Genomic DNA, 11945 nt, shown 5'->3' on the forward strand with positions numbered 1-11945 from the left:
AATGATACATTTGAAAATAAAATTTCATGTTCTTTTTCAAAAAAAAATGGGCATACAATAAAAAACATTAGAAGGTATCAATTTTAGGATTAAGTTATCCCACTTCCACTTAAATTTCCATTATACTACTGAAGAATTAAGATTAGCCAGTGCCTGTGTTGCAGAGGAGAGTTCAACAATGCAACTGCAGGGCTGCACTGTTTTCAGTTGGTTACTCCAGAGCAGACAGAAAAATCAAAACTATATGCTCGAATTGTTCACGCAAAATACATCATTAACATTTCTAGACAAATAAAAAGTACAATGAATAAAGCAGAAGATGAATATCCAATTTGAAAACAAGATTTTTTTAATGAAACTCAATCCTACACAGTTCTTCAGCATTCTGTTCTAAATCAAAATCTGACATCAATTTATGGTAATCTAAAAACAAATGTCAAAAAAGCAGTGATATATTATGATCTAACACAGAAAAGAGTGCCTTTAGAATTTCCACAATATCTTCCTGTATGAAAACAGTTAAAAATAAGGTGGTTTAAATACAGGAAATACATTTGTTGACTTACAGTCATTCTCGGAAGAGAACTACCTTCCTTACCTGAAGCAAGGATCAACATTTAATATTTAAAGCTTTGTCCTCAATAACATTCATTATACCATCATATGCTGACATACTGTGTAGTTTATGCATCAGTTAAACAAAATGCTTTAATGTATTTTCAGTGACGATTAAGATCATATCTCAAGCATACTAAACCGTCACATTTATGTCGCTCACTCAAACTGAGCCTTTAATTGCTTATACAAATACTTTAAAATTCCGCAATCAAAAATCAGACATATCTTAAAATAGCACGTGCAGATTCTGGCATTGTTACCCAGACGCCTCATTCCTCTAGTCCAATCAGTGGGTGATTATTACTAAAAAGATTATCATTTCTTGTAAATGCATGTTTTTTTTTATCCTTGTCATAAGTATAAATTTGCAACACAGTAGTAACACTGCAGGTGTAGAAATAACGCATCCTATCAGGCATGTGAAAAGATTAACACTACCACAGTTGCTGCTGGTGTATCTGTACAGAAGGCCCCTCAGGCATCAATTCAGTCCATGGGAGGTAGATGCTTGTCTATGAACTGTTTTATATCCATCATTTCCTGTTCAAAAATAAAGGCATACGTTAGTCAAAGCTCCCTCCTAAATTATATTCAGCTACACTGATGGTTCAACTTGTCAGCTGGAACAAGCATCTGTGCTACAAATATTGTTTAATTAGCTCCTTGATAGGCTATCACTTTGCAGGCAACAAGTCAAGGCAAATCATTTAAAGGAGGCTAAACACAGGAAAAGAAGAGCACAGACAACATTCCTCCCTGTCAGACTGGATTGGGAAAACAGGTTAAAATATACATACATATATTTTACAGTTAGATCAGTTCCTTCATCAGAACATTTGACAGGAACACATCTTTCTATGACAGTGGAAATTTACACAGGCTTAGAAAACACTCCAAGTTATGGCTCCAAAAAGTGCAAATTAGGAAAAATTTCTAAATCACGCAGTACTAAGGCAATGTTGCAAGAAGTAGGGCACATCTATTATTAATATAGCTGTGTGATAACTCAATTCTATTACTATCTTAATTCAGTAAAACTACATAGATGGCCCCAAAGCAGCAGAGTCTTATGCCAGCAGCTTTTCCCATTCTAACAAGTTCCAACAGTTCAAAGAAGTTCCTCATCAGCTCCAGGACTAGGGCAAGAAGGAAGAGAGGGCCACAAGATCACACACAGCAGACACAACAAGCCTATCTGCTTCTGGCAGCAGCCAGCCATCCTTATATCAGCACGACTGCTTACAGAATCAGACCAAAAACAAACAACAACAAAAAAAAAACAGTTTGAAGATGTCTCTTCCTTTAAGTAATCACCCCATTCCATTCTTTTTGCATTTCTTTCAAATACATTGATAAAACTAGGCAGATTCCTCTCCCCAAAATGCCAAGTTGTATTTATGCTGTGAGAATGCAACCTGCGTTCCAATTCAGTGATAATTTGGGGTTGAAAAATATTCTGACAAAAAGAAGAAATAAAAGAAATATTCTAAGGAACAAAGAAACAACTTGCTAGTAGTTATCACTACTTACATAATTTTTTGTGCTGGAAGATTTTTTAGAGAAGGATTCAGTTATTCAATGATACAAGTCATTAACATCAAATACTTGTTATTAAAAAGCCATAACAAAACCCGCAAGTTCCACATATTCATTTTTTGGGAAAAACAAAACCCCCATCACTTTAAAAGTCAATTGTAAAGTCAGAAAATTACCTCAATACATGAGCTATGCATCATGCCAGAGTAAGTCCTGAAGGTCACATTGGCTGGATTTATCATACTCTTCAGCTTCTCAGCAGTAAGAGAACCAAACATTAAAGGAACCAACGGGTCACAGTCCCCATGGCATTGAAGAACAGGAATCTCCCTGTTGACACCACTGATAGGGCCCTGTCAAAGCAGGAAGTAGAAAGAAAGAAAGAAGAAAGAGACAGTCACTGCGAGGAGGAAAGGTATATAGGTACCTAAGGCTACCCTATTGCAGATAAAATAATGCTGTGGCAGGTGCTCACTGTGGTGTCATGAGGTCAACTGAATTATAAAAGAAAAAACAAAAATACATAGTGAATAGTTTGCAAGTTCCTTATGTAGCTAATTCCATACACATTGCAAACTGCAAATTACAAAAATTTGGTACTGATTTCAAACCAAATCCCAAAAAGCATGATTTCTGGACAAGTAAAGCACTTAACATTTTGTTTAACTCAGCTTATTTTCTAATAAGACAGTATATTGCAGATAGAACAAGTGGCAAAGTAAAAATAAATTAATTAATTAAAAGAAGGTCTTCATGGAACATTTACTTGGTCCTACAAGTTTCCTACGAATATCATTTTAAACAGACGTAGTTACTGAGTATTTCCTCTTTTTCCCCTGCTTGCCCAATTCTAAACCCTCAAGGTTCTATTTTTAAAACCTCTGAGTTACTCAACCACAGTCATTACTCAGTAACATTCACCAACTCCTGCACAAGAGAGGATCTTGAAGAAATAGCTCAGGAAAGAAGCATAAATACCTGAGGAAAAGAAGCCCGTAAAGGAAGCCAGCAGCTGAGCGCTACAACACCTGCTAATTTTTGTTGTGTCGTAAGTGCTGTGTACAACGACAAAGCACCTCCCTAAGAAACAAAGATAAAAGTTGTTATAATGCTGAAGATAATGTTCCATTTCAATGCCAATTTCAAAATCTGTTTTCTCCTTTAGATGACTTCTTGTGTTTCAACTAATTCTTCCTCGAAACTAACACTATAAACAGTATTGCCATAAAATATTTATTTCACCTTTTTTTCCCTCCAAGTCAGTGTGATCAATTCATAAGTAAAACCCCTGTAACCAGAAGCTGAAAATTAAAGATGGAATAAAACATACTTTTTTGACAGTCACGTCACCTCTGTTTTCTTATTTTAATACCTTAACACAAACTAGTGACCAGTTAATCTACCTGCAACAGTTCTTGTACAAGTTTGAAGGAAGAAATACTTCTCAAATAAATCCAGACCTCCTAATATCTTGCAAATAAAAATAAAAATAAAAACCCCACAATTTTCAAGCAAAGTTACAGAAATTACAGTGCTTGAATACTTTAAATATAATATTGATTTTAGCAGCCATTTTTCCAGATCGAGGTTTTCAGTGAATAGCAATTATTTTCATGAACTAAAAGACTCAGTTTGTTAACTGAAAGGGAATCCGACATCATAAAATTTCAGAAGCACCTATATCACCTCATTTCAGTTGAAGGTTTAAGATTTCCTGCCCTAGGAAAGCTATAGGTTATTTCCCTAGAAATATATACAATTCTTTCCAAGCATAACGTACCTGAGAAAAGCCTCCCAGGATAATTCTATGAGAAGGAATTCCACTTTTTACTTCTTGATCTATCAGTGCTTTCACTGCAACATAAATGAAGGACAGTAATTAAAATCTGCTCTGTTCTGAAAAAAAAAGTAAAATAAAATTACCATAGGAGAGGAGAGAGACTGACCAACCCTGTTCCTTGGCCATCTCCTTGATGTTAAAGAAAAGGAGAATAAAAGTATCTGTATTAAGTGAATGCACACCTAGGACATCATCAAAAATGCCAGGGCCATAAGCATCAATTATACCACTTCCAAAGAGGAAAATGTGCAAATAAGTCCCACAAAATTCCCAGTGGGGAAAAAAAAAAAAAAAAAAAAAAAGAAGTATCCAGCACATTTGAGAATCAGGAGTGTTTACGCTGATGAACTATTTACTTTTTAACTTTGTAAGAACTTTGTACTTAGCTAACCTTGGATCAATGATAATACAATACATACACACTACTTTGCCTATTAATTTTGTCTTTGAAAATGGATGAACTGTTTCAGACTAATAATCCCTTTTGAAGAACACAAATGAAGTATTTTTAAAGGTACTAAAGCATTTCTGATCATACCATTCTCTGCTGCCTTCTTGATTCCAGCTTCATCTTCCTGTGAATCTGGAGAAAGTCCAGTGATATCAAACCTTATAAAATATGAACAAAAGCCTTACTTTTCAGAGCACCTTAAAACACAAACAACAAAACTGAGATATTTGCCAGATAAAAATGGTTGTTGTTTGACATATTACATAGCATCCATCACCCACAGTTTACAAAAAAAATAGGGGATAATGTGTGAACATGAATAAAACTCTAGACATAGTCAACTGAAAGACTTGCAGACTTTTGCTCTCTGTAATTCTGTAATTTACTGCCGGTTAAGCAGCTCAATTTTACTTGCTTCAGTAGCCATTTTTAATTAAGAGTTGTATGCACAAAATTAAAATAATGTTTGAAGAAACACAGGAAATGCAGGCAAAAAAAAAAAACAAAACCACGAAAAAACCCACAAACATGAAGACTGATTTAATACCACTAAAATTTACAACATTTTTAATTAAGAATGGTAAGTTCAAACATTGAACAGCTTTCGGCTAGAATAATTTTCAGTTAAACAAGTACTTACCATGATGGCATAGCCATGTTCATGTTTAAGGAAACTGGCATAACTGGCCTGGAAATGAGAATGAATAACACTGACATACTCTATATATGATGTATACACTGGAATTTAACCATGCAACTACATATCACAAATTTTACCTTACTTTTAAATAGTAGTTAACATTAGTTATTGCATAGCATCTCTTTAAGAAGTATCTCTTGAAACCTCTCACCCCAAACACATTATCATTCAGGGCCAGCTTACCACTCTTGATGGAAAGCAAACAAAATGGTAATGGATCAATTACTAATAATTTATTTAAATTATATAATATTACACAATTACATGTAATTCATGCTTATTTTATATAATATAGGAAATGTTTTAAATATTTTTACATGGATAAATATATATACACACATACATGTTTAACATACACATAGTCATTTACGTAACTATACAGTTAATCATTTATGACTAGTATGTTGATCATCTTACTACGTCCTATACATACTCGGGGATAACAACACCTTACACAGCAGTGACCTAAGGCGGCACCAAACTGCCACTACCCAACAGGAGTCCAGACACACACACCAGTGCTCCCCCAGCAGCACTGCCTGCTTAAGCCAAGCCTGACCCTGCTGCAGGGCTTGCTCCTACCCCAAGCTGCCACATATCACCTCACAGACGTACCAAGGCAACCCTACTCATCGTGCCAGCATCAGACCTCATAGAGCTTTAATCTGCCGAAATAGAGGAAAGTAAGTTTTGGGGGAAACGACAGGTTTCTGTCATAGAAAAAAAAAATCACAGGCAAAGGAGATTGCTAAAATCTTTCTAAATGGCTCAGCAATTTGACATGTGGCAATATACAAATGAATATTTGAGTACCTCAAGGGAGGGAGTGAAGAGGATGGTGCTGGTCTCTTTTCAGTGGTGGCCACTGACAGAACTAGAGGTAATGGCCACAAACTGAAGCACCAAAAGTTCCACAGGAACTTAAGGAAAAACTTTTTAACAGTGAGGGTGACAGAGCCCTGGAACAGGCTGCCCAGAGAGGTTGTGGAGTCTCCTTCTCTGGAGATCTTCAAAACCCGCTTGGATGCAGTCCTGTGCCACGTGCTCTAGGTGACCCTGCGTGTGCAGGGGGGTTGGACTAGATGATCTCTTGAAGTCCCTTCCAACCTTAAGCATTCTATGATTCTATGAATAACAAATGTGTAAATCACAGGCCAGTAATCAGCTGGTAATACACCAAAATATGGCTTGCTTATCTCCTTATCAACACAGAATGGTTAAGGTTGGAAGAGACCTGTAGAGATCATCTAGTCCAATCCTCCTGCTCAAGCAGGGACACCTAGAGCACGTGTGTAGGTGTCTTGCTCCACAACTTCCAAGATTGTTGGGGAAGAACATGACCTGAATCTCTTGTTAAAGTAATTAGCATTATACTTCTATTACATAAATTTTAACACTTTGTTTACTGACTCATGATCTGCTCACAAGTTATTTCACTTCTCAAATTGCACAAAAAACTCAATTTGCAGTATTTGCTGAAAATATGAGTAAGAGGATCCTGTGAATCCTTGAAATACACTATAAGTAACAGGCAAATTGCATCTTAATCTTGGGAAAATCATGTAATAATATGAAGTATATGGTAAAATGGAGCCAGTGAAAATAGAAAGTCAGAACAAACCAACTTTGCACATAAAACTTCTCCAATTGTTGTTCAGCCTGAATTAGTAACAAATGCAAACTATGAGTAAAAATACAAAAGTAAACCACAAAGCAGTTCCTAAAAAGAAAGTCCCATAATATAAATATATAACATGTACAATACAATATATATGTCGCTTAATAAGGAAAAATAGCTACAATTTTGAACTTACGCATGTGGGCAGATGTATTTTACATGAGGACTTTTGATACCTGCAAGTGCTTCTGACCATCCATGCCTGTTAACAAAAAATATATTAAGTGGAATTTTTTTTTGACTTGGTTCTAATTTCCATTGTTGGTGTAACCGCACCTGTAGAGTACAAAATAGACCGAAACAGGTCAACACGAAAAACACTTCTAAAAAGCTGTAATAAGTTCAATACACTCTAAATACAGCACTATACTTAAAAGGCCCATGCTGCTCCTGATTATTTGCTGCACATATATAGCCAGACATACTTTATCTGATTTGAAGATCACAGCTGTGGCATGGCTGCGGAAATAGCACTTCAGCCCTGCACAAAGCCTGCTCTTTTTTGGTAGGGTTTATTAACTTGGGTGCTGCAACACCTGAATCCAGCTTGCAGGCTCTGTTCTGGCAAAAGACCCCTTGTAGAGTCCAGCCAGCCTCTTTCACAGCCAACTTTGCTTTGCAACACATTTCTGGATCTGGGAGAGCAGCGAGCTGTCACTTAAGTTAGGTTTAGGCTGGATCCATGAAGAACTACCAGACCTATTGGCTCTGGCTGAGCTCAAACGCTTGCAGGTTGAGGCAGCCATGAACCATACTCCTTGTTCCCAGGCAGTTTCTTATCACAAGCAGATGAATACACAGAACAATCCTAGAGCTGCACAGCAAAGGAGCAGTTAAGCCTCCTATGAGCCAAAAAAAAAAAAAAAAAACAGGAATCACGGTTAAATAACAGGCTCAGAAAGACCAACTCCAGAACTAATCTTGGCTTAAACTGAATTTTGAATCAAAATCCAAAATCTGAATCTGAATCCAAATCTGAATCAATGAAGAACTACAGTCTGCGTCTGCACTTTGCTTTCCACAAAATATGGGATGAAATATTCATTCTGAATATAAAATATCTGTAATAAATCCATCAAATGACATAGCTGGTCTAATCAGACCAACAATGGACAAGCCATAATCCCATACATGCTTTAATCTTAGTATCATCATAAAAAGTTAAATAGGTTTCAATAGGATTTCACCCAGAAAGCATAGAAAGTTGAAACTGTAGCTGTATATCTCAACCTACTTTCTACCAATACTTACATATATGCTATTTATAAGTGACAATCTTAAGTGGTAATTACCAAATGGTAATCTTATTGCCCAATAAAAAAGGCCAAATAAGAAAAACATGTGACAAACTATGTAGGATTCTGCGACTGTTTCAATCAAGCGTAAAGACTAGTTTGCCAAATTTATGATGCAGCATTACACACAAACTTTTTTTTAGAAAAATCATCTGTGTTGTACTTTTTGTCCACACTTGGACAAGTATGTATCAATCTTCAAGAGCCATTTATAGAGGAGTTAAAAGACAAAAGGCACCTAACCTCACAAAAGGTTATGCACACCTCATAGTAAAAACTAAAATTGGTAAAGTCACCAGTGTAAACAGTCATGTGAAATAGATTGGCTTCAACTGAAAAGGTATAAGATCTTTTATTTCTTTTCCCCAGACAATTCCTTTTTCGGTCACTACTACTGCTTTTTTTTTGGAAAAAAAAAAAGCGGGGGGGGGGAGGCGGTACGTTAAAGGTAGTTTTAGCAGAAGGCCAGAAGAACAAATGCAGCTCGTTACCATATTTCTGCAGAGATAACTTGTTAACACATATATTGCAGTATGCTCACTGCATTTGCAAGCCAGAGATTGCACTTTAACTTTGTGACTAAACAGAAATACAAGATTTGTATGAGGGGTGCAATAAAGAGTGAGCCTTTGTAGCTTTTTTTGCAGATAAGCAAAGCAGTTCAAAAGATTCTACAGTCATATGGTAAATATTTGATGTCAAGATGCAGGGGATAAGCACTGCTGCTTCAGATGCATCCCACCAGCAGGAAGCACGAGGAACAATTCAAACAAGGCGATGAGTCAACAGCCAACAGTCAGAACAAATGAGAGCAAACATCTCCACTTGTAGACCAGGGCCAAATGCATGGACTTAACTGTTTCTAACTTACTGTCAGAGTTTAAACCTCCATAACCCACTCAAATTAACTCTGAGCCTTCAGAAAAAGATCTTTTCCTAAACATCACAATTTCCAACCCAGAGGCAACATTAAAGTTCTGTGTAATGAAGCTCTAAAAAATACTATGTAATTGTGACTGAATTGTACCATGAAGGACAAGGCACTCATGACAGCCCTTTTCAGTATCTAACTGTTGCTTCCTTTAAAGATTTCTATCAAAAAGTCATTTCAACACACCCTAATACCAAAGCAGTGGGACTGAACGTTTTCTCATGTTTTGCCACACAGAAGCTTCCAACAGGGACACCACAGCACACCTATAAAGCATGCGTGTTTGTACATGTGCAACTCCTTCCAGGATTTCCCTACTCTTCCGTTTGCATTCCAGCCTGGAAATAACAGGAAAACAGACTAGTTTTTCACAATCTGTTTGGCTATTTAAGAGCCTGAAGACTGTATCTCACCTAGCAAAATCAGCAGAAACCAGGTGACTAACTAGTTTGTTTAGATACTTAAAAAAAAAAAAAAAAAAAAAACAGGCTTAGTGTCTAATGAAGAACATGCCATGCACCTACTGGCAATCTGGCAAGCCACAATTGCAGTAAAAAGAACTTTAAAATTCAGCAAGCACAGAAATAACCAAGAACCCGCTCCCAGGAAACCAAGATCTGAATTCAGCAAGTCTTTTGCCGCTGATCTCAAATTAAGATGAGAATAAAGGTCACATTCTGATCAGCTTATGAAAACGCTCAAAAAGAAGCAGAAAAAAAAAAAAAAAAAAAAAAAAAAAAAAAAAAAACCTTTTCGAAGACTCAAAAGCTTCCTGCTGGCAAATTTGTCACCACTGTGATCCCTAAATTTATCGAGTTTTTTTCCGGTGACCTGCCACCACAGCCAAGGAGGCAGAGGGGCACACAAAAGCGAGGAGCAACTTTTAGCTGCTCACACCTATAAAACGTGTAGTATTTTGTCTGGAACTATACAAAGAGCTATGCATATACATTCATAAAGCAGTATACACACCCAGTATCTCCCAATCCGTGAAGAAAGATAACCTGAAGCGGGGAGAACAAGACACGTTAGCGACACGGGCTCACGCCCACGAGACCCGCCGAGTCGCGCACGATAAAACCCCGCTCGCCCGCTCCCTCGGGGGACACACGCTGCGCGGGGCCTCTCCAGAGGCCGCGGAGCGGCCTCGCCGGCGCCGGGCCCGGGGACACGGGAAGGCAGCGCCCTGGCGAGGCAGGCGGGCCGCGCCGCCTCGCCGAGGCCGCGGCGGCAGAGCCGGACTCACGGCAGCCGTCGCCTTCCGCGCAGCGGGGACGATGGCGGGCAGCGGCGCGGACATGTTGTTGCCGCACATGCACCGGGCTGCGGGGCGGCCAACGGCGCACGGGCCAGAAGCGGGAGGCGGCGCGGGCGCCGGGCCGGGCCGGGCCGGGCGGCGCGGGGGGCGGGTGGCTGCGCAGGCGGGGCGGCCCCGCCGCCCGCCTCCTCCTCGGCTCCCCCGCGCGCTGCGAGGGGCGCCCAACCCGCGCGCCCCGCGATTGGCTGCCTCGCGCCCCGCCCGACGCTGAGGTGAGGCTGGGCGCATGCGCGGCCGTTAGAGCCGTTAGAGCCGTTAGAGCCGTTAGAGCCGTTAGAGCCGTTAGAGCCGTCCACCCTCTCCATTAAGGGTCAGGCTGGTTTGCCGCGCATTAGCGCGAACGGCAGGACCGAGCTGTGGGGCTAACGCGTGTCAGCACTGGGAGCCTCTCTGGTGGCGCCGCCGTTAGCAAACGCTCCTAGGTGTAGTCAGGGTGAGGGCTGGCTGGTGTACTTGGGAGCGGCACTTTTCCATGCGCTAGTTACCAGTGACTTGTTTTCTTGTTGAAAGTAAGCAACTACTGACTGCTTCAGTTGCTTTTCTGGGTGTAGAGTGGTGTTAAGGACCTTGAAATACTGGACGTGTTTAAAACAATCTTTCAAAGGGGCATGGATGCAACTGCCAGCTTCTGTTGTACTTTTGTAGTCTAACTTGCATATGCTTGTACAGCTTGTGAGGATTTAAAAAAAAATAGGTTTTTTTGTTATGATGTTTTCCAAGCTTTAAAAATAAATAGATATAAACCAGTAAACACAGAAAGTAGACCAGAATAAAGACAGCAAACGGTATTGTTGGGTGTATCTCGTTTGTCTTCAGATGTCTTCATCACCAGATTAAATCCCTTGGCTCAAAGCCACTGAATGAATGATTCTTATTCATTTGGAAATGCATTGGGCTATTCAGGCACTCTGTACTGAAGTTACTGAATCATTCCAGACCGTTCTGAACACAGACCAACTCCAAGCAAGTATGGCAAACACATTTCTATCAAAATCAAATAGTTTGTTCATTGTCTTCTGTTCCATGTCTCTTTGTCAGGCACTTCATCCCAGAAACTCAGTCTATTCATTGTGTTCTGTGGGGTGACTTCTGGCTAACATACACGCTATTTGGCAGTCCAAGCAGCGGCTGCGTGTAGCAGGATGCACTATTTCGTTGACATCCTTTGCACTGGTATGTGCTGTACAAACAGGGATGCTTTTTCACAAAGCTTTTGCCCAGCAGCATTAGTATTCTTGTCAGTGTGACTGCATAAAATAAATACACCGGATAAACCTTTTGTACCAAGCATGTAGCATTAAACACGCAATGTGTTTTGCCGTGATTGCTGTGCTGTATTTGTATAAACTGCTTATATTTTGTGGGAAGCCTGGGTGGCAAAATTGGGTTAATTTCACAGGTAGCGTTGGGGACTTTGGTTCCTCTCTCTACTTGAATGTGTGTTCTCGCTTTGAGTATTGTATCCCATTCAAATCTCCTATATAAAAATGTAATACAGATTTATAAAAGATTAGGAGCTCAATCGAGTGTCAAGTGCTCCTGAGATGCGCCCAGCCTGACCTTTACTGTAACACACGT

General features: G+C 39.3%; 1 protein-coding gene across 1 annotated transcript; it reads right to left on the bottom strand.

Annotated features, from left to right (window-relative positions):
• Nucleotides 1–544: 544 nt before the first annotated feature.
• LYPLA1 (lysophospholipase 1) lies at nucleotides 545–10390 on the bottom strand. The gene is made up of 9 exons (XM_088540163.1): nucleotides 10296–10390; nucleotides 10022–10053; nucleotides 6960–7025; nucleotides 5086–5133; nucleotides 4533–4603; nucleotides 3935–4008; nucleotides 3133–3234; nucleotides 2331–2507; nucleotides 545–1158 (listed from the first exon to the last, which is right to left on the bottom strand). The coding sequence occupies exons 1-9, from the start codon at nucleotides 10362–10364 to the stop codon at nucleotides 1105–1107; spliced, it is 693 nt and encodes a 230-aa protein (XP_088396289.1). The 5' UTR covers nucleotides 10365–10390; the 3' UTR covers nucleotides 545–1104.
• Nucleotides 10391–11945: the final 1555 nt, after the last annotated feature.

The sequence above is a fragment of the Tinamus guttatus genome, unplaced genomic scaffold (genome assembly GCF_059628265.1).
Source record: "Tinamus guttatus ecotype Peru unplaced genomic scaffold, ASM5962826v1 Tinamus_guttatus_pri_ptg000056l, whole genome shotgun sequence".
Classification (NCBI taxonomy): Eukaryota; Metazoa; Chordata; class Aves; order Tinamiformes; family Tinamidae; genus Tinamus; species Tinamus guttatus.